This window comes from Salvelinus fontinalis, chromosome 8 (assembly GCF_029448725.1).
Source record: "Salvelinus fontinalis isolate EN_2023a chromosome 8, ASM2944872v1, whole genome shotgun sequence".
NCBI classification, from domain to species: Eukaryota; Metazoa; Chordata; class Actinopteri; order Salmoniformes; family Salmonidae; genus Salvelinus; species Salvelinus fontinalis.
The window spans coordinates 9500926-9524365 of record NC_074672.1 but is presented as its reverse complement, the minus strand read 5'-3'; the positions used below and the strand labels follow the sequence as shown (position 1 = coordinate 9524365).

The 23440-nt window shown below is 42.6% G+C and overlaps 1 protein-coding gene across 2 annotated transcripts in view; it reads left to right on the top strand.

Moving 5' to 3' along the window:
- Positions 1-23085, top strand: part of LOC129860492 (mitogen-activated protein kinase 14A) — a 33979-nt gene extending 10894 nt beyond the window's left edge. The window contains exons 4-12 of one of the 2 annotated variants that reach the window (XM_055930914.1): positions 3838-3949; positions 4292-4321; positions 6804-6851; positions 7074-7188; positions 7391-7462; positions 12550-12629; positions 14027-14105; positions 17370-17543; positions 18381-23085. In XM_055930914.1, coding sequence (XP_055786889.1) covers positions 3838-3949; positions 4292-4321; positions 6804-6851; positions 7074-7188; positions 7391-7462; positions 12550-12629; positions 14027-14105; positions 17370-17543; positions 18381-18448 — 778 coding nt within the window. In that variant the 3' untranslated portion in view covers positions 18449-23085. Of the gene's footprint in view, positions 1-3837; positions 3950-4291; positions 4322-6803; positions 6852-7073; positions 7189-7390; positions 7463-11764; positions 11845-12549; positions 12630-14026; positions 14106-17369; positions 17544-18380 lie in introns of both variants that reach the window. The other variant, XM_055930913.1, reaches the window with a different exon arrangement.
- Positions 23086-23440: the final 355 nt, after the last annotated feature.

Genomic DNA, 23440 nt, shown 5'->3' with positions numbered 1-23440 from the left:
ATTTATTTGAGGCTAAATTGATTTTATTGATGTATAATATTAAGTTAAAATAAGTGTTAATTGTTCATTCAGTATTGTTGTAATGGTCATTATTACAAATAAATAAAAAGAAATTGGCCTTTTTTTGTTTTTTTTGTTGTTGTTTTTTAAAATTGGTATCGGCTTTTTTTGTTCCTCCAATAATCGGTATCGGCGTTAAAAATCATAATCGGTCGACCTCTAGTTGCATCACTGCCTGGTATGGCAACTGCTCGGCCTCCGACTGCAAGGCACTACAGAGGGTAGTGCGTACGGCCCATTACATCACCAGGGCCAAGCATTCTGCCATCCAGGACCTCTATACCAGGCGGTGTCAGAGGAAGGCCCTAAAAATAGTCATACTCCAGCCACTCTAGTCATAGACCGTCCTCTCTGCTACCGCACGGCAAGTAGTACTGGAGCGCCAAGTCTAGGTTCAAGAGACTTCTAAACAGCTTCTACCCCCAAGCCATAAAACCCCTCAACATCTAATCAAATGGCCACCCATACTATTTGCATTGCCCCCCCCCCCCTCTACGCTGCTTTTACTCTGTTATTATCTATGCATAGTCACTTTAATAACTCTACCTACATGTACTGTACATATTACCTCGACTAACCGGTGCCCCCACACATTGACTTTGTACCGGTACCCCCTGTATTATAGCCTCGCTATTGTAATTTTACTGCTGCGCATTAATTATTTCTTAATTTATTTCTTACTTTTGTAGGTATTTTCTTAACTGCATTGTTGGTTAAGTGCTTGTAAGTAAGCATTTCACAGTAAGGTCTACACTTGTTGTGTTCGGTGCATGTGACAAATAACATTTGATTTGATTAGTCCCGGCCTCCACAATGGATTAGTTCACAGTGCATTCAGACCCCTTCCCCTTTTCCATATTTTTTTACATTACAACCTTGTTCTAAAATGGATTAAATGGGGGGGAAAATTCCCCATCAATCTACACACAAGACCCCATATTGACAAAGCAAAAATAAGGCTTTTAGAAATTGTTGCAAATGTGCATTAAAAATAAACACCTTATTTACATAACTATTCAGACCCTTTTCTGAGACTCAATTGAGCTCAGGTGCATCCTGTTTCCATTGATCATTCTTGAAAAGTTTCTACAACTTGATTGGAGTCCACCTGTGGTAAATTCAATTGTTTGGACATGATTTGGAAAGGCACACACCTGTCTATACAAGGTCCCACAGTTGACAGTCCACGTCAGAGCAAAAACCAGGCCATGAGGTCGAAGGAATTGTCCGTAGAGGTCCGAAACATGATTGTGTCAAGGCACAGATTGGGGAAGGGTACCACATTTTTTTTGCAGCATTGAAGGTCCCCAAGAACATACTGGCCTCCATTCTTAAATGGAAGAAGTTTGGAACTACCAATACTCTTCCTAGAGCTGGCCGCCCGGCAAAACTGAGCAATCTGGGGGGAAGGGTCAGGGAGGTGACCAAGAACTCGATAGTCACTCTGACAGAGCTCCAGAGTTCCTCTGTGGAGATGGGAGAACCTTCCAGAAGGACAAACATCTCTGCAGGACTCCACCAGTCATGCCAGATGGAAGCTACTCCTCAGTTAAAGGCACATGACAGCCAGCTTGGGGTTTGACAAAAAGCACCTAAAGGTCTTTCAGACCACGAGAAACAAGATTCTCTGATCTGATCAAACCAAAATTGAACGCTTTGGCCTGAATGCCAAGCGTCACATCTGGAGGAAACGTGGCCCCATCCATACGGTGAAGCGTGGTGGTTGCAACAACATGCTGTGGGGATGTTTTTCAGCAGCAGGGTCTGGGAGACTAGTCAGGATTGAGGGAAAGATGAACGTAGCAAAGTACAGAGAGATCCTTGATGAAAACCTGCTCAGGACCTCAGACTGGGGCAAAGGTTCAGCTTCCAACAGGACAACAACCCTAAGCACACAGCCAAGACAACGCAGGAGTGGATTCGGGACAAGTCTCTGAATGTCCTTGAGTGGCCCAGCCAAAGCCCGGACTTGAACCCAATCGAACATCTCTGGAGAGACCTGAAAATAGCTGTGCAGCGACGCTCCCCATCCAACCTGACAGAGCTAGAGAGGATCTGTGGAGAAGAATGGGAGAAACTCCCCAAATACAGGTGTGCCAAGCTTGTAGCGTCATACCCAAGAACTCTAGGTTGTAATCGCTGCCAAAGATGCTTCAACAAAATACTGAGCAAAGGGTCTGAATACTTATGTAAATGTGATCTTACTTTTTTTAATACACTTTTTTTCAATCCATTTTAGAATAAGGCTGTAATGTAACAAAATGTGGGGGAAAAGTAAAGGGGTTTGAAATACTTTACGAATTCACTGCATATATTTGCTATTGCTTGACTAAAAACAATCTGCCAGGCGCCTAATTTGGGAATCTTGCCTATTTTCTTCTCGTGCATATCTGTGTACACAGCACACATGCATGCAGGACAGAGGAGCACACGGGAGGGGTTTTCTAACTGCTGTTCGTGAAAAACCCAGTATGCAGGTGCTGTAGCGGTGATTCCCCTAACCCAGCTCCAAAAATATGTGACTCAAAAGACTGTTCATAGCTCCTCTTTTACCCCTGTATAGATAGATGCAGGGGAGGGGGGGGGGGATACAGTGGGAAAGTTCCATGGATTAACAGGGATGAGAACTCACTATTTATATACCTAATTTTCCAGGCCTCAACATGAACCCTTCAGCTCGAGTCACCCCCCCCCCTCTCCCTGTTTGTGCCTTTGATCTCAGTCATGTTGAAGTAGCCTGGTCTCAGATCAGTCTTTGCCAACAGTTGGCTAATATAGGAGGAGGGCAGTAACAAAGTCCAGTTTAACCAGGGAGTTATTTTAAGATGTTCCTCCTGTGTGGGAACAGTGCAGCATTCATCTATCAGTGGAACAGCAAACTAGCTAGACCTGAGTGAAGCCTCCATGTGCTCCTGCTGTATGTTTTGGCTCATATTTTTTCCGCCCAGAAGTGCTTACCATTATTTGGAGCTGTTTAAACGACTATGGGATTAGATTTGAATTACAAAAATAAGTGGACTTAATGGCTGTGTGTTTGTGTGTTTTAATGACATTATTTGTGGATGACTCGCCCAGCTGGAGCTTCCAGAGGAGTGTGTGGGGAAGGGGGCGAGGAGAAGGAACAGCTACTCAACCAGTATCAGCTGACTCATAGGAGACATATGGGAGAACATTGACATGGTGGCAAATCCCTTGATGTATAGACGGGTGGGCTGCGCAACCACGTGACACAAACTGATGGGGTTGGCTTAATTTGTAAGCTGAATTTCGTCTGCAAATGTTTATTGAAAACCAATTGTTCCCAATAAGCACTTGTCTCTCAAATACATTGTTACAGTTGAAGAGAAGAAGTAGCAGGAGCGCTTTAGGTATTCCACAACAACCAAAGGTGCTCTTAGAGGGGAATTGTAATTGCCATAAAATCCAAGTCCAGGCACTCATGTGGGTTTGAAAGGTAAAATGCCTTTAATGTCAGACCTGATGAAGGCGTAAGCCGATGTGCGTTGGTGTATTTCAATGTCTTAGCCCATACATTCATGGTTTTTTAACTTTCAAACCCACTGGACTTGGGTTGTTTATGCCACTTCGCACCAATTTGTGGTTAGAATTAGTTAGCTACTTTTGGCCATATTAGCATTGATGTGACGTGTCAAAACGAGACGGTATCAAGAACAACATTCAACTGGCTGAAATATGTAACAGTGAGAAACAGATGGTAGCATGTCGTATACAGTGGAGTAGTTTTGTTTTGAGCTCCTGTCTGGTTCTGATTGGCAGGTACCTGGTGACCCACCTGATGGGGGCAGACCTCAACAACATAGTCAAGTGTCAGAAACTCACAGACGATCATGTGCAGTTCCTCATATACCAGATCCTCCGGGGATTAAAGGTGAAACGCACAGACACACACAGACAGACAGATCCTCTGGGGGGTTAAAGGTGAAACCACAGACTTCGACTTTTTTAATCATGCTTCAACTAACTCAAAATAACTGAAAGTAACTGCCATTCACAGTATTGTGTACATTCCCAGCAGACAAACTTATAGAATTTAAGTCATAATTACATTTAAACCAGTTGCTGGTCATACCAATGTCATTTTACCCAGTTTTGCCTGTTGTGATGTACCTCAGAACCACAAACCTCTCAGTTTAAACTTGTGATTTGTGTCTCCTAATTATTGATGTAATCTAATGTCTTTGCTCTTTTTCCACTTTCTCTATCTCCTCAGTATATCCACTCAGCAGATATCATTCACAGAGTAAGTCTCCTCCCTTTTTAATTCAGTCCGCTCTGCCATGATTGAGCCCACAATGAAACAGTCCTTCTCTGTGACTGACGCTGTGTCTTGTTAATTAATATAATATTATGAAATATATGCCATTTAGTTGACTCTTGTATCCAAAGAAACTTAGTCATACGTGCATACATTTTACGTACGGGCGGTCTCGGTAATCGAACCCACTATCCTGCCGTTGCAAGGGCCGTGCTCTACATTAGCGCTTGTCCAGGGCAAGTAAAAAAAATATATAGTTGGACAAGTAGAATATAGATTGAAGTAAATAAAAATACAATCACAATATCAAACAATTAATCCGATCAGATTTTTATTGGTGTCCCCCGCGTGATGTACTGTTCTCAATCTCTGCAGAGCGCATCAGAGTGTATTCGTGCCTTGTATTGACAGGCACCGCTTTGGCTGGCGCAAAAAATATTGTAATAATGATATTCTGTAGTCCTATATAATTGTTTAAAAAACAGATTTTTTTTATTACCTAAGCTGTTAATGAGCTATGCATTTTATTTATCACACGCACGCACAGCCTAGTTTAAGCGGAATATCAACTGTTGGGCGTCGAGCGTGCAACTCCTCATACAGCTTTGATTGCTGCGTGTAAAAAAATAAATGTTATAATAAGCCCAGTCACCGCGCAACATTCCTAAATGGAATTTCAGGAAAAGTCCGCAATCACAGTTTTGATGGCAATTATTGAAAAGAGCGGGATTCCAGCTTTCCAGTGCTGTACAATTTATTTCTCAACTGCATAATTGGCAGCGTTTTAGTCTGTCTGGTATGACAATAAAAAAAATTGTTATGCGTGAAACTCGTCCGATTGCATAAACGGTAGGCCTATATTCACTGTAAAATTCACCCAATTAAACTGTATTTATAAAAACACAGTAAAAATCTATATTTTATTAGTGTCAGTGGGAGTTTTTCTTTTATACATTAAACAAGCAACTAGATGATATATTTTAAAGTCTGATCTAGCTAATGATTAGCCAACAATGCAGATGAGCAACCACATGCTGCAGCCATGTTTGAAGATTCATTTGGGATCCCCTCGCTTCAGCCATGTAGCCACTATGCTGCATCAGGCGAGAATGATTATTGCTAAAATAGCACACCAGCCTGATAATATGGACCATGTATCAATATGTTATTGGGCTCATTTCTGTAGGGGAATATTACATTTGAAACTGTTTTGTATGTTAATTAGGCTGTATGTCATCAAGAAGGGGGAGGATTTTGTTTTTGTTTTCCTAACAATCAGTGAAAAATAAGACTTGATGGTTGGCTATAATATAAGGTACTTGCCCACTGCAAATGAAACATGAAATCACCCGAGATTGAAATTCCGCGTGCATAACTTGCTTTCCTGTGATCTTGGCCCGGGCCAGTAGTTTTGACTTGGTACTGGCCTGGTGTGGTACTGGCCCGGTGTGCCACTGGCAAATGTACCTGAATGTCAAGCCCTGCTGTCAATAGATCTCTTCTGAAACTTGAATATTTTAGCCTTACGGGGTTAAAGATAAACATGTCTTAGTTAGCTACCTTGCTTTGATGTGTCTTACCTTAGCCGTTTGATCCCGGATTCATTGAACGAGGGAATTATTTTATAAAGACAAAGCATTTTGTTGGTGTTTGTAACATTGCAATATTTGACATCCTCCAGGAGAGCTACTGGGTGTGCAGGCTTTTATCTGAACCCCGCTCTAACACACTACATTGTAAAAAGCCAGCTGCTCAACATGACCTTGATAAGCTGACTCGGGTGTTCCAGTAGGGTCGGATCAAAACACCCAGTAGCTATCCAGATGGAGAGTTAACCATGTGTTTATATAGTAGCCTAACAGTGCAGTTATTTTACTTTGTGGGGGTTAAGTGCCTTGCTCAAGGGCACAATGGCATGAGGTTATACCAGATTAGACCAGTAAGTGGTTCCTTGCGTTGTACAACACCATTTTCAGTCACCTTGTTGGCCCGTGGTGTTACAGAAATTTTATTTTGGACAAGTGACTTGAGCTTTCAGACAAGTAAAAAAATCTATCATACTTGTCAGAAGGAGCTACAGTTTATAAACCAGTTTTAATTCAAGACTTGGCTGCTTGCTTCGCTTTCACATAGAGGACTCGGGCCCAGGCTCGCTCCTTAAGCAAACACTCTAAATGGCAGAGGAATTAAAACCATAAACGGGACCTCTGTTTTTGACCATGACTGAGTCGGTGGTTCAGGGCTGCTGTTTAGAAAGAACTGATCTGAGAATAACATTAGAGTAGATCAATTAGAGATTTACTTAGTCTTGAAGAAGCACTGTGGACGTCCTGCAGAAGCACTTCTACAGATCATGGGGGTTTGGTTTTAGAGAATCTAGACTCAATTGAGAAGGCCCATTCAGATCTGGCCTCGTCCATATGCAGCTCAGCTGTAACAATATGTCTTATCTCCCATCACTCTTTAGGACCTGAAACCCAGCAACCTGGCTGTAAATGAGGACTGTGAGCTGAAGGTAAGGGAGTTTATTATAGGTCCACTCATTCAAACTGGGTTCATCCTGAATAGTCCAGACAAGAGTTTCAGTATGCCTGAGGGGAGTAACCAAGCACTCCCTGATGTAACATCGGCGGTGACATTTTCTGCACGGAGAGGACAATGTGTGCCTTCTGTGTAGTTTCCTCAGGGTAACCATCTTGCCAGGACCACATGGTTGTGTTGTGTCTGTCCTCCTCAGATCCTGGACTTTGGGCTGGCGCGGCACACTGACGACGAGATGACGGGTTACGTTGCCACACGCTGGTACCGGGCCCCAGAGATCATGCTGAACTGGATGCACTACAACATGACAGGTACAGTCGGTAGAGCCTCTGAGTGGTTTAGACAGCCTGCATCTGCTCACTGCAGACACGTTTACGAGTTACACATTTAGGTTACAAATTGTTGATGTACTTGTGATCCTGGGCCAACGTTCCTATCATGTGGATGTCATAATAGCAGAACACTGTGAATGGACATACTGAACATCTTTCTGATCACCTCTATATGTTACAGTGGACATTTGGTCTGTGGGATGCATCATGGCTGAACTCCTCACTGGCAGAACGCTGTTTCCCGGTACTGACCGTATCCTTTCATTGCCCTTACCTCAGTTACCCTACTATGGGTCTAATATGAGTACCTATGCCGAAGCCCACTCCATTCTGTGAGTATGCCTGGCCTGGCCTACCCATTCAACCACTGTTTCTGTCACTGACACAGTCTTAGTGGTTGGTGGTGAGATTCCCACACAATAATTTGTCCTTGCTGAATCACATCGGATAGGACCAGAGTACACACAGAATCATGCTGCTATTGATTGTTTGACATACGCATTTCAAACAGCTTTTTGCAGGTCCAGACAGTAGCAGAAGATTGCTGACAGTGCGTGTCCTAAACTGTGTTCTAAGCTAAAGCTCTTCTATGTTCCTAACTTGTTCTGCACAACTAATCCCTCTATGGTGCCTCAGGTGGTGCTTCTTCTCCTTTCAGCTCTGTTTTGCCGCTCTCCCTGCAGCATGTATTGTAGAGGGTCTCCTAGTTCGTCAGTTTCTGTGGCCACACTAATTTCTACCTCTCCGAACTTGGGTCTCTAAAAGTCTTGTTTTCTCTGGCGTCCAAGCCTCCTTCCATTGTCTGTTAGATGCCAACCACCTCTACTTTAACACAGTAACCCTAGAAAAGTCTGGCCTCGAGGCACCCACCTTGGAGCAAATGACGAGTCTTTTAAACGTCAACGTTCTAACAGCCTAATAAATACATTTCATATAGGCTATTAGGAAAATGATCCTTTGGTTCTACTTCATACCTTTCAGACCGCCAGTACGGTTGAAAGTATGGATTATATCCCTCGCGCTCCACGCAGGTCGAGTAATAATAACAGCAAAGTCACGCCATGGGAGGACGGGCCCCAGAGGTTCATATTAAACCGTAGGTCAGACCACACACTGTCTATTATTTCTTCTCGCAAAGTTAGCTTAGCGGTATTGCGTAAGTTGACTGAGCCGCTGTTCAGTTTTTTGGTTCTTCTTAGGTCTCGGTAGGGTAAGCTAAACTCAGTGCGATTTGTGTGTACTGTCAGTCTGTTACCAACAGAAATACGACCTCTAAGGCTGTGTGACAGCTCTCCCCTACCTATCCCTTTTATCGGAGGATATCGGGCTTCCTTGTCTTGTACTGACTTAGCCCACCAGCTATTGTGTGTTGGCCATCATACTCCGGTGCTAACCTTGTCAAGATATCCTCCATTACCATGCTCGTTATCGAGGCCACCGGGCACTAGTCGTCCTTCGACTATTTAATGGGTCACTTTCCCTAGATAAGCGCGTCTCATAGCGCGCACACCGTCTAGGAAGGTTGTTAGCCTAGCCAGCTATACGCCGTGAGATTTGGACTGCTTCAGCCCTGTGGTTGTAGCTCGGCTCACCAGAAATAATTTTTTTTGACCGATAACCGATATTTACAATTTTTGCGGCCTTTTAAAAATTCTAGTACAGTTAAATAGTTAACACACACACATGGATGCAGCGACCTAAGGCACTGCATCTCAGTGCAAGAGGCGTCACTACAGTCCCTGGTTCGAATCCAGACTGTATCACATCTGGCCGTGATTGGAGTCCCATAGAGCGGCGCACAATTGGCCCAGCGTTGTCCAGGTTTGGCCGGTGTAGGCTGTCATTGTAAATAAGAATTTGTTCTTAACTGACCAAAAAGTTGTTTTGTTGGTATTCACGTATGTCCCCATTACCAGTAAAACATAATCAAAACCTATTTCTTTCACTTACTTGCTAGTGCTGTTTCGTTGTTCATTTGTTCAGTCGTTTTAGTCTCAACCAGGATTTCATCATACACGTCAAGCAGTGAACTTTCAGCTCTGTCTGTCTGTGGCCGCTCTTCCTCGGTGCACACTGTCACTGTGTCCGTTTTCATCTTGTCCAGCTGTGTAACATTTCACATAAACCCTGTTTCTTGTCTGCGTCGAAGTAGCGGTTCTTGTACGTAGCATCTAGCATGGTGGCGACACCATCAGAGGGTATCACGTCTGCTGCAGGCGCAGTTGATGAGCTTATTTCTCCAGTCAGTTGTTTGAATGGAGCTAGCTAGTGTGTTCATGTTTCAAACATGTTCTCAAATTCTATTGAAATGGCAGCAGCGGTATGACAACCAGCACATTCCTGAGCATGCAATACGCCTTTCCTCAGTCGGAAATCCTCGTCGACCCACTCTGCTGTCAGACTCCGCATGCTCATGGGGCTGACATCACTGGTCCACATGTCAGTTGTGACGCTATTACTGTGTAACTCCAGAAGGGCAACATCTGAAAAACAGTGCACTTGGTAGTGTGTACCGGTGCTCGACCAGTCGACGAAAGCCAACATCACCCAAGACAGAGAATGGTTGATTGTCAAGGGCAATGAATTCCATTATCTTGGCTTTAATGGATTTCGCCTTTGAGTTGTCTGGCTGAAATTGTCTTTTGCACACTGGTGTTAAACTAGACATCGGGTCGATGTTGGCATTTTTAGCTAATATCGTCCGATTCCGATATGTTCACCGATATGTCGTGCATCCCTACTCTCTACCTTTACTGTGTATTGTGGTAGCTGCTGTAATAGTCTCCGGTTACTATTCAATTAGTTCATTCTGAGCTGTGAGAATACCACATCACCATGATGCTGGGTATGCATGGCTGCTGCTCTTGTGGCTCTGAACTTCAAGTAGAACATGGTCATGATCTGTGCCCCGCCTGCCTATGCATTGGCCACCTGCAAGAGGCCCTCTCTGACCTTTGCATTAACTGCACCATCCTGCCTGTGAAGGTGAGAGCTTGCACCCTCAGCCAGGAGATTACAACTCTCCTGGAGAAGGTCGCGATCACGAGTAAAAGCATCAGAACAGCAAGATAGCTTTTACTCAACCTGTTCCCTGGTTCTGAAGAAAGGAGGCTTCACTAACAGGCTGGGGGAGCAGTGTGGCAACACAGGTCTATACGGGGAGAGGGGTGCCCCTGCTGGTGGAAAGAGCACATCAACGTGCTAGTACTTCAAATAGTTTACCTCGCCCTGAAACACTTTCTGTCTCAAACAAACATGTCCTAATACGATCAGACAATACAAGCCATTCATCTCCCAGGTAAGGTGAACGAGGTGGCGGGTTCCTTGTCACGACAGAAACTGGCCCTGGGGGAATGGAGACTTCACCCACAAGTAGTGAAGATATGGCAGCGGGTTGGAACAGCACATGTGGACCTGTTGGCCTCAGAGCAAACTTCCCACTGCTCCATCTACAATGGAAGGCAAAGAACCTTGGTGTGACCTTATGGTCCAATCCAAACTTTTTGCCTAAGGTTTTATCACCCCATATCAACCAAGCCATTGAGCTGGCGGCCTAGTGCCCCCCTCCTTTCCAGAATGTGAAGGAGGAGCGAGCAAATCTCCTGTGTCCAATCCGTTCCCTCAAACGGAATATGCAAGCCTCTGAGCACTACAGGAAGTCAGACCAGGACTGTGTTTCAAGCTCATTAAAGACACACCCTCCTCCACTTACCCTCGCCTAATGCCCTTGGGAGAATCCCCGTGGCCATCTTTGTCGTTGGTCCAAATGATTAGCCAAGCAAGGGAAGTTTGCAACGTGAGACCCTCAGCCCTCGTTTTTGATATAGTTTGCAAGTGTGCAATTGATTGTACATCCGCTAAGAAAGGTCAGCTAAACTTAAAACCAACATTAATATGGAGAAGTCAACAAACAACTGTAAATAAGATAGAAATTGTGCTACTAATGCACATGACAGTTCAAACACGTATCATAAAAGAAATTATGTTTTTGTTTGGTTATCTTTTGGAAACGTTAACTTGCGCACACAGCTTTCCCTGACATCACGCTTATACATTGTCATTTTCCATTTACCTGATATAGTGGGGTGGCTAACATGCGTTACTACCATACCCCGTTCAAAGGCACTTAAATCTTTTGTCTTGCCCATTCACCCTCTGAATGGCACACGTACACAATCCATTTCTCAATTGTCTCAAGGCTTAAAAATTCTTATTCAACCTGTCTCCTCCCCTTTATCTATAATGATTGAAGTGGATTTAAAAAGTAACATCAATAAGGGATCATAGCTTTCACCTGGTCAGTCGGTCATGGAACGAGCAAGTGTCCTTAATGTTTTGTACACTCAGTGTAGTTTATAAAGGTATGTTACATTTGATTTATTCAATGGGTGGTTTTTGTGACTGTTCTTGGTTCCATTGTGCCAGGCAAGCTCAATCAAGCACAGCTCAGTTATTTTTAAGACAACAAATACTGACCTGAAGACAGGTCAGTAGTTCTTGCCGGTTCCTCTCCCCTTCCAGCTCCTGTTGTTCCTTTACACACGGTACCTGTTAGACATTGATCAGTTGAAGCTAATAATGCTGCTCGTCGGGATGCCAGAGCCTGAGCTCTTGATGAAAATCTCTTCAGAGTCTGTGAGTTATACACACAGTTACTATACTGCAAGGTCATTTGTTGCTTAATTTGCAAAAATGTGATTTTTAAATTTTATTTATGAAGTGTGTTCTTATAATCTTCAACACCAACTACCATTTTTAAAGCATGCTATGTTGTTCACATCCTCAAGTCTTTCTTTGTGAGATGGGGTCAAATGCAAGACCCGTATTGATTTGAATACTGCTTCTTCACTTGCATAAATTAACATATGTTCAAAGTTCAGGTTTTACTCCTATGTTTGATTAACTTGACTTTTTCCTGACTAATTGAAAATATTTTCTTCTCTATCATAACCTGAAGCATGTTACCAATCTGTCTTACACACGCCTATACAATCTTACCCTCTTTTTTTTCTTTTTTTACCTTCCCTTCCAAAGATGGCACTATTACCTTTTTGCAGAGCCTCTTAGGAGTTGAGCCATACCATAAAACTCCTATTGGAAACTGTGTTAGCCCGCTGAGCTAAAGCCTAGGCCAGAGAGCCAGGCCTTAGCTCAGGGAGCAAACGCAAGTCTTCAGGTCTTCTATTGACTGGGAGACTGTTAGCCCGCTGAGCTAAAGCCTGGGCTATGCATTAGCTTGGGGTGCTAACGTGAGTCTTCAGGTCCCCCACTGACTAGCTGCTTGTTAATGTCTCTGCTATACTGCTGTCTGTACTGATACCCTTGACCCATACCTGATAGATATAAACCAGCTTCAGCAGATAATGCGTCTGACAGGAACGCCCCCAGTCTCTCTAATAAGCAGGATGCCCAGCCACGAGGTGAGCAGGACCAAATTATTCAATACATTCTCTATGGGGCCAACTCAGGATTCAAACCAGGGTCCTCGAACCTGCACGCCACAAGACTGTTAGCTCCGGGATTGGGGTAAATTCAAAGGCAATTCAGGAAGTAAACTGAAAATTGCAATTTTACTTCAAGAGTTGACTGAATTGACCCCAACCCTGATTAGACCAAACCACCTCCCTTACATCTAGCTGAGAGCAGAGCCACATGCCCAGGGCCACAATATTAAAACCTCCCTAAGAGGATATTTGCCTCCATATTATAAGGAAGTAGACAAACATACAATACATGTTGCATCTTATATTTTGGAGGCACTGCTTTTTTAGAGTTGTAGGTTTCTATTCTCTACTACCCACATCCCTTTTATTATAACCACTGAGTGGTTGCTGCACGTGAATGCAAGTCCAGCAGCAACTACTCTCTTGCCTCGTAATGTTTGGTTTGCCATAAGAGTGTTATAAAGCATAAATATACCTAACATTGCATACTAACAAACATTTTGCCTGAGCCAGAATTGGTTTGAATTGAAACACTCAACTGATGAGTGGTAAGGGAAGAAGGACCTGAAAATAGCAGAATTGCAGTTCCTCTTTTTGAAATTGGAACTGATTGAGTATATCGTAGCTACATTACATAAGTACTGGAATCAAATAAACACTACTCGGTTATAAAACTCTTCTCCTACTGCTTTCTTTCAAGTCTGCAATTAAACCCTTGGTGCTTATAATTAATCCACACTTGCCAATGTTGTTCAGACCAATATGGTTCTGAATAAATCTACTCACATTTCTGATGAGGGCCTCTCTAATCCTTGTCCTTGTCCCAAATAGCACCCTATTCCCAGGGAGTAGGGTGCTATTTGGACATGCCCTTGTGTCTGATATGGTACCAACTAGTGCTAATCATAATTATTACTTTCTGAATACAGAATGAGTGGCCACTTTCCCAAACCAAGATTAAGACAACTTGATCATGATTTTTTTGTCCAGTAGCATTAATCTGGGTTAGGAAACGGGTCCAATTAACCAAAAATATGGTCGGCATCTTGTGGCTCCCTATTCCCTTCATAGTGCACTACTTTTGACCAGAGACCTATGGGACGTGGTTTAAAAGTAGTGGATTATATAGGTTATAATTATATATAGGTAATGGGGGGCCATTTGGGATGCAGTCTTGTTTGGGTTCAATCACCCTTAGTGGAGTTGACAACAACCAGATGCATCCAGTTTTGAGCTATCTTCAACCTAGCTTCCTTTTCTGCTGAAAACTGGATGTGGGAACTCTGCTCAGGCTTTTATTTTAGTCTTGGTACGTTAGGTTAGGGTTCTATTGACCTCTTCCTTCCGATCTCTTCACACCCGTTGGTTGACAGGCCAGGAACTACATCAACTCCTTGCCACAGATGCCCAAGAGGAATTTCTCTGACGTGTTCATCGGTGCCAACCCACAAGGTAATGTTGGAATCATGATCCTACACTCAAAACACTTGGTCACATGTAAGTTAGACCCGACGATGTAACCAATTTGTGATGATAATGAAAGAAAGGAGTCACCACCTGATGACCTCTTGTGGCCATATTCAAAAAGCATCTTAGACTTTGAATGTAACAGCATTCCGACACTTCCTCTAGTCTGGCTGACATCCAGCTCTTAAAGTCTTCCTGACTTGAGGCGCTGTATCGGCTGCTTTGATGTGTCAGCACGAAACGTTGATAATGGAGGGGCTGTACCTTCAGACTTCAAGGCGGCACTCTATTACGCTGGTTGGATGTCACTGTTTTGAATTAAACAAATCATAATCTATTGTTTTACATAGGATTGCACCAGTCCTTTCGCTTCCATTCAGCTCTTCCGGGATAAGCAAACACACAGCTAGCTAACGCAAACCTTCGGAGTAGGAAAACATTTTCAAAATGTTATAACAACCCTTCTACACTAAAACAAATGGCATTAGAGAATTGCAACCTGACGTTTTGGACCAGGTACAGCAAACTAGCTCAAATTATATTGCGATATTGTCAAAACGGTACTATATGTAGTCAAAAATATTATCTCGATATGTAACTAGTGCATCTTTTTTTTCTCCATCACTATTAGCTAGTATCGCTAACATTAGCTAGCTTGCTATCAACGCGAAATCAGTTAGCTAATAAAATGTATGGTTTAATAATACATAAACTAGTTATCTATTTATAGGCTTTGCATTTCCTTACCCCCCCTGAAGTTATTAATTTTCCTTCTTGGATGTCCTCTGTTGACATACTAGGGCAATGATGTGAATCACCCATGCGTTTTTGGGTGTAACGGTTCACCAAACCCACATTTTGGTACGTATTGTGGTTTTGGTTTATAACAATGTTCAGCATTCACAATGTTCCTGGCATTGTCTGTTGTGCCAGGATTGTTATCTTGGGCTTCTCAAGTTTCCACTCTGATGCATTTATAACCATGTGTGAGGTGGGAATTTACCAGCAAATACCAGTTGGATGCATTCATGTCATTTGTATGGATTGCTTTTTCTAAATTATGTTTTGTTGCATTTAACTGCAGAAAATGCTGTTAAAGGTAATTTCCTTAGTGACAACAGAGGCATGTGGGAGCGATTTCCTCCGGATGATAGATGAGTTGCCCACTAGTAATTACTAGTTAGAGTGCCATTCTAGTGGATTTTTCCTTCAATGCCAGATGGACACTTGTGACTCATAAAGGGCATGTGTCTATAGCATGGTACTTCTCCCACTCTGGTGTGATGGGCTGTCACTGTTACATAAGCGCAATACAGGGTGCATTGGCCAATTCATTTAAGTCTTTGGCTTTGTCTTGCTTATATAGAGCGGGTACTACCATTTTGCTGAAATGGGTGCAAGAGGGAAGTTCATAACATGGCTCGGTCACTTTCACGAGGTGCTGAAACCCCCTATTCTAAACCACAGACTAAAAAATATATAAACAGCCTACCTATCGCTCTTGTAATTTCTTTGGCCTGGTCAGAATCAGCTGCTTGAATGCAGTGGGGATGTTAATTTGCATGATGTCGGAGTAAATGTGTCAACATATTTGTGTTGGCAGCTGCATAAGCTATTCCAAGCTGATCTGACCCATTGGATCCTCAGGACAGTCATGACAATATGAAATGAGTAAAGCAGTATATAAATGTTATTAAAGTGACTAGTGTTCCATTATTAAAGTGACCAGTGATTCCATGTCATTAAAGATTTTTGTTTTACATCGTTTCACTTTGAAGACTATCTGTGTGTGGCGATGGCCCCTAGTAAAATAGCCAGTCGACATGGGCTATAACCTATAGTGTAAGGGATGCCTTCTCAACATGGGTTATGTATAACTCTGTCACTCAAATAATTGTGGACTGATGCCACTTTTGAACATCATATGCTCATATATAGTAATCTCATCTTCTTTCACCAAGGAACACACTTCTCTAAGCTTGCTGAAACTCCTGAAAGGTTTTCATTTTGAGCCCTAACCTCTACAGAAAGATATTGTTAGCACTGACTGTCATCAAAAGGCTATACATTCTTAATTCCCATCCTCATTCAGAATAAATGTATAATTGGTAACAATATAAAGATTTTGACGCACATTTGATTACTATGCTAGTTCTTGTATAGGCAAATGTTGTGTGAGGTTCCCATAGTTTAATCCAATAAAAGTACTTTCTGTAGTGTCTCTTTGGCGGTTGTGCTTCCTGTCACTGAGTCATTCATGATGCAGTTCTATCACTTTATTTAGAATATTCAATATCTTATAGGCCTATTATGCGAACAGTTCATGCAAACAAACACTTCTTACTCATTACATTTCTACAAATACAAAACGTTCATTCACTGGTGCGTCATTATCATTTACATTCCGACATTACATGTATTCATCGCAGTGCCATTCTATACCGTCGAAGTACAGTTCTTGGTCATTGTATATACCATATGTAGGTCATATGGACTTCATCCACAACAATTACAATGGTTTTGAAGTTGTATAGGACTGAGGCCAAAATATCTCTCCCTGTCTTCCCCAACCAGCTCTCTGGACTTTCGAAGACAAGGTCGCATGCACCATTCCATATCACGTTCTTGTCTTCCTCCACAACCACTGCTCTGAGACCCAGGGCTTCTGCCTCGTGGATTTGGTCCTCCATCCACCACAGCCTTTAGTGGGGAAACGACTGTCAGAATTGGAGGCTGTTTTCCTAGGTTCTTGAAGACAAGAACTAGCTAGCTAGCTGGTAAATGAGGCTTTCCCCCTTGGCAAGACTGCCAATACATCCTCCCCTTGCACAAATGCAAACATTTTAAAGTTGCGCCTATTAAATCGCTAAATTGGCCGTTACTGTGGCAGTGCCGTCTCTATCTCCTTGTCAGAATGTGCCATCGGAGTTTTTAGTTAGTTACCTAACTTTAGCTTGGCTTGTTTACCTTTAGTGGGGGCATGGCAAATTGACGAGGAAGCGTGGGGGACGTTGCGCATATGAAAACCAATCAAAAAGTTACTTGGTAGTGAGTGGAAACGCCAACCCGGATGCTTCACATTTATACATCCGGTGAAATATCTGGCTAATTGTTCTATCTGTGTCCTTACGCTCTCCATTCATGGTCTGTCTGTAAAAAACACCTTTCCAGCAGCGGGCAGCCAATGCCTGTCACTGATCCTAGTCCGAACTGACCCTATTAATATTGATGATGTTCTGCTTCCTGTAGCTGTGGACCTGCTGGAGAAGATGTTGGTTCTGGACACAGATGAGAGGATAACGGCTGCCGAGGCTCTGGCCCACCCCTACTTCTCCCAGTACCACGACCCTGATGACGAGCCTGAGGCTGACCCCTACGACCAGAGCTTTGAGAGCCGTGAGCTGGAAATCGAGGAATGGAAACGTATGTAGAATTAAAAGACAGGAATCATTATGAGATTATTAAAGGGGTCATACATGCTCAGCAAATGCATTGCAAAGGCATCACAATGCATTCATTATACCTGAATGCTTTCAAGGATAATTTATCTTTTTTAGGACCAGTTTAATGTAAATGGAATGTTATAGAAGGGTACAGACACATTATTTTTTTGCGATTTCACTTGTTTTTGAGAAGTACCCCAACCAGTGAATTAATTTCTTCGTTGTGCGGTATGGGGGCTCTATAAAAAAAACATGAGCAACAGCTCCAAAAACACCCAAGTACCTCCTTTTAGAAACGGAAAAGCTCTCAGTATAATGTTGCAGTTCTTAAGATGTTGTACACATGAAATTGTCATTCTGAACTTTATCCACAACATTATCTTCCATTTTGTTGTGGAATAAGTTCGGAATGACAATTTCATGTGTACAACATCTTAAGATCCGTTTCTGAAAGGAGGTACTTGGGTGTTTTTGGATCATTTGTTCATGTTTTCCAGAGCTTACTTACTGCACAACGAGGACAAGGAAATTAATCACTGTTGCGGTAAGTTTCTCAACAAGTGAAATCGCAAAAAAAGGTGTCTGGACCCTTCTATAACATTCTATTTACATACATTTTTGTTGAGGTTTGGTTGTTTAAAAAAAGAAAAGAGAAAAAAAAGCAAACTTCTCCTTTTTAAGTAATCTGTTACAAAATGTTTTGTCCATCTTGCGAAATAAATGTGTTTTTATCTGGTCTGTTCCCAACCCCACAGACGGAAAAGAAACACCCTCAGCACACATTTATCTCTCTCTCTTCTCTCTCGTCTCCTCGCAGGGTTGACCTATGAGGCGGTGTGCGATTTTGAGCCACCTATCTTTGATGGAGACGACATGGAATCGTGATTGGATGATGTGATTTCTACAAGCCCCTCCCCCTCAGCTCCTACAACTTTATATCACTGAGGTTCCCGCTTATCATACGACCTTTTGGGAAAACAATATCATCCGAGTGCCTACAAACGTTTGTCTTTTGTTATATTTCTTAAGCTGGCGCTCTCTCTCCCCCCATTCTGACTTGTAAATGTGTTGCAAGGGAAACGTAACTAACATGGCCTGGTCCCAGATCTGTGTTGTGGCATGACAACGGCCATGGGAGTTGGCTATTCAGCACAAACAGATCTTGGAACATCAAAATGAAAATGTAGGAAAGGAGATTTTCAAGGACTGAATATCTGTATTTACTACAATGTATTTTCAAGGCAGGAACAACCAACCACTAATACCATTATTTGTCCATTGCTGGAAAATGCCATGCTTCTGTTATTATTCTGTCTATATGTATGTTTTAAATGGCACCCTATTTACTATATAGGAAATAGGGTGCCATTTGGGATGAAACCTATATTTCAACTACACTGATCAAAAATATAAACGCAACATACAACAATTTGAAAGATTTTACTGAGTTACAGTTCATATAAGGAAATCAGTCAATTGAAATTAATTCGTTAGGCCCTTATCTATGGATTTCGCATGACTGGGAATACAGATATGCATCTGTTAGTCACTTACAGCATATATACAAAAGTATGTGGACACACCCATTGCTGACAGGTGTATAAAATCAAGCACACAGCCATGCAATCTCCATAGACAAACATTGTTAGTAGAATGGCTTTAGTGAAGAGCTCAGTGACTTTCAACGTGGCACTGTCATAGGACGGTGCCACCTTTCCAACAAGTCAGTTCGTAAAATTTCTGCCCTGCTAGAGCATCCCCGGTACAACTGTAGGTGCTGTTATTGTGAAGTGGAAATGTCTAGGAGCAACAACGGCTCAGCCGCGAAGTGGTAGGCCACACAAGCTCACAGAATGGGACTGCTGAGTGCTGTAGCGCGTAAAAAACATCTGTCCTTGGTTGCAGGTTTTCCAAACTGAGTTTGGAAACAACGTCAGCACAAGAACTGTTCTTCAGGAGCTTCATGAAATGGGTTTCCGTGGCTGAGCAGCCGCACACAAGCCGAAGATCACCATGAGCAATGCCGAGCGTCGGCTGGAGTGGTGTAAGCTCGCCACCATTGGACTCTGGAGCAGTGGAAACGCATTCTCTGGAGTGATGAATCACGCTCTACCTGGCAGTCTGGCGAACAAATCTGGATGCCAGGATAACCCTACCTGCCCCAATGCATAGTGCCAACTATAAAGTTTGGTGGAGGAGGAATAATGGTCGAGGGCTGTTTTTCATGGTTCGGGCCAGGCCCCTTAGTTCCAGTGAAGTGAAATATTAACACTACAGCATACAATGACATTCTAGACGATTCTGTGCTTCCAACTTTGTGGCAACAGTTCGGGGAAGGCCTTTCCTGTTTCCGCATGACAATGCCCCCGTGCACAAAGCGAGGTACAAACAGAAATGGTTTGTCGATCGGTGTGGAAGAACTTGACTGACCTGCACAGAGCCCTGACCTCAGCCCCACCAACCACCTTTGGGATTAATTGGAACGCCAACCATGAACCAGGCCTAATTGCCCAACATCAGTGCCCAACCTTACTAATGCTCTTGTGGCTGAATGGAAGCATGTCCCCGCAGAAATGCTCCAACATCTAGTGGAAAGCCTTCTCAGAAGAGTGTAGGCTGTTATAGCAGCAAAGGGGGGACCAACTCCATATTATTGCCCATGATTTTAGAATGATATTGTGTCCACATTTGCCTGCAGGTGTCCACATACTTTTGGTCATGTAGTGTAGGGGCCTGGATCAGAACCAGTCAGTATCCGGTGTGACCACCATTTGCCTGCAGCACAAACACATCTCCTTCGCATAGAATTGATCACGTTCTTGATTTTGGCCTGTGAAATATTGTCTCACTCATTAATAGTTGTGCGAAGTTGCTTGATATTGGTGAGAACTGGAACACGCTGTCCATACACGTTAATTCAGAACATACCTAACATGCTCAATGGATGACATGTTTGAGTATGCAGGCCATGGAAGAACGGAGACATTTTCAGCCTCCAGGGATTGTGTACAGATCCTTGTGGCATGGGGCCGTGCATTATGTTGAAACATGAGGTGATGGCGGCAGATGAATGGCACGACAATGGGCCTCAGGATCTCGTCACGGTATCTCTGCATTCCAATTGCCATCGATAAAATGCTATTGGGTTTGTTGTCCGTAGTTTATGCCTGCCCATACCATAACCCCACCGGGACACTTGTTCACAACGTTGACATCAGCAAACCGCTCACCCACACTACGCCATACACATGGTCTGCGGTTGTGAGGCCGGTTGGACGCACTGCCAAATTCTCTAAAACGAAGGAGTGGCTTATGGTAGAGAAATTAACATTAAATTCTCTGGCAACAGCTCTGGTGGACATTGCCAATTACACGCTCCCTCAACTTGAGACATCTGCGGCATTGTGTTGTGACAAAAAGGCACATTTTAGAGAGTGGCCTTTTGTCTCCAGCACCTGTGTCATGATCAACTTCTCGATATGCCACACCTGTCAGGTGGATGGATTATCTTGGCAAAGGAGAAATGCTCACTAACAGGGACATAAACAAATTTGTTCACACAATTTGAGAGAAATATGATGTTTCGTGCGTATCGAACATTTGGGGGATCTTTTATTTCAGCTCATGAAACATGGACCAACACTTTTTACATGTTGCATTCATATTTTAGTTCAGTGTAGTTTTTTTAATATTCCTCCTTCAGAAGTCTTTGTTATTATTTTGAGAATTCTATGGCTTATCACTGTGACATTCAAAAGAAATGAGATGCTGAATTAAACGTCCGGGAAAATATAGCTGTGTACTATATGATTGAATCATTTAATAGTGTATATCAATTGAAATGTGGAAGACAGACTGTTAGTCTCGCTATGCCAATCGCAGCATTAGTGTCACAGATTTACAGGCGCTTCAGAAATCATTAGATTAATCAGCTTTACTGTATCAGACAGGCTGGGTCTCAAATGGCACCTATATATACCTATATAGTGTATGACTTTTCGTTTTATTTAACCAGGTATGTTGACTGAGAACACATTCTCATTTACAGCAACAACCTGGGGAATAGTTACAAGGGTATGAATGAGCCAATTGGAAGCTGGAAATGGTTGGTGGCCATGATGGTAGGAGTGCCAGATTGGGAATTTAGCCAGGACACCGGGGTTAACACTCTTACCATAAGTGCCATTGGATCTTTAGTGTCCACAGAGTCAGGACACCTGTTCAACATCAGTTCCAAAAGATGACACCTTACACAGGGTAATGTCCCCAGTCACACACAATTTTTAGACCAAAGGAAAGAGTGCCTCCTACTGGCCCTCCAACACCACTTGGTCTTCCATTCAGGGACCGACCAGGACCAAACCTGCTTAGCTCCAGAGTCAAGCCAGCAGTGGGATGCAGGGTGTTATGCTGCAGGGCACATAGGGTTTTGGTCAAAAGTAGTGCACTATATAGTAAAACAGGTGCCATTTAAGACGCAGCTAGGGATTTCTTCTATTCTTCAATGTTGTTATGAGCTTTAGGAAATGTTTTAGCTGTGAGGAAAAATAGCTTTAGATCTACCACATTGCAAATGAATCTCCATCCCCCACGCCCCATAGTCTTACAACTCTCCAGTCAGTGCGACATTTGGTTAGATGCCAGACCATAAGATGTTTACTACCATTTAGTGCTCACAAACCCTAAAATCATTATTCAGCTTTTTTTAATAACCAAATGATTAAATTCTATCAGATTCACTTTTTGTTTAATTTGTTTTGATTTTTAAAGTGGCTTCCTCATGTCCTTTCTGCACTGAGGTGAAGGAGCTACGTAGATGAAAGCCTGGTATGGGTCAACCATATTGCTTTCTCCTGTTCTCAAAGCAGAACAGTGCAGACAGATGAGGGAAGTTACTGTAGGTTATTGAGATGTAGCCCCAGTCTGCCTAAATAAAATGGCCCTAGAAATCTAGCCTGTTGAACTAGATTGATTGCTGCACTCCATTGAACCCAGAATTCAGTCTGGTTTAATCAGGCCAAGGATTCTGAATACCACTTTAAATATTTACACTTTGAAACCAGATGGAGTTCCTTTTGAGCCACTGTAGGTCATTTAATGTGCCAAATAATGTGGCATTAATTAAACCAGGAAAAGGTGTTTGTGGGTACAAAATCTAATGTATGTACATATCTGTTCTATATTTTCATTTGTAATTTTCATTACTTATTTTTTGTGTTTTGTTAGTGAATTGAATTCAAACCATCTTCATTATCAGCATGTTCATCATTTTACATGTGAGTGATTTTTGAATACGTGTGTGTTTGAAGTGTCATGCTTAAAGCCACAACAGAGAAATATTAAATTAATGTCAAAATACAATTAGGGAATTTATACTTTTGATGTGGTATTTATAAACTGGAGACGGATACTGTTGTTTATTTCAGCCAAGCCCCATTGAATATGTATCTAACAGTCTTAACAGCAAAGCAACTATTAGAATCATTAATGCCTTTGTTAATAAAGACTGTTATTTTTCAGAGCGCAAGAGTCAGTCTTGTTCATTGTTTCCTCAAGTCTATAAAGTACATGTGCTTGAATTGGCAATGCTTATCTGTAGCTTATAGCAGCATTTCTAAAAGTCGGTCCACAGGATCCCTGGGGAGCACATTTTGTTTTGTGCCCCGACAGCTGATTCAAATTACCAAAGCTTGATTAGTTGATTATTTGAATCAACTGTGTAGTGTACCTCTTGGGGTCCCAATGACTGAGTTTGGGGAACAGTGGGTTAACTGCCTTTTTCAGGGGCAGAACTAACGAATCCAAGCTGACAAGGTAAAAATTCTATCTAGCAACCTTTCGGTTACTGGCCCAACACTAACCACTAGGCTACCTGGG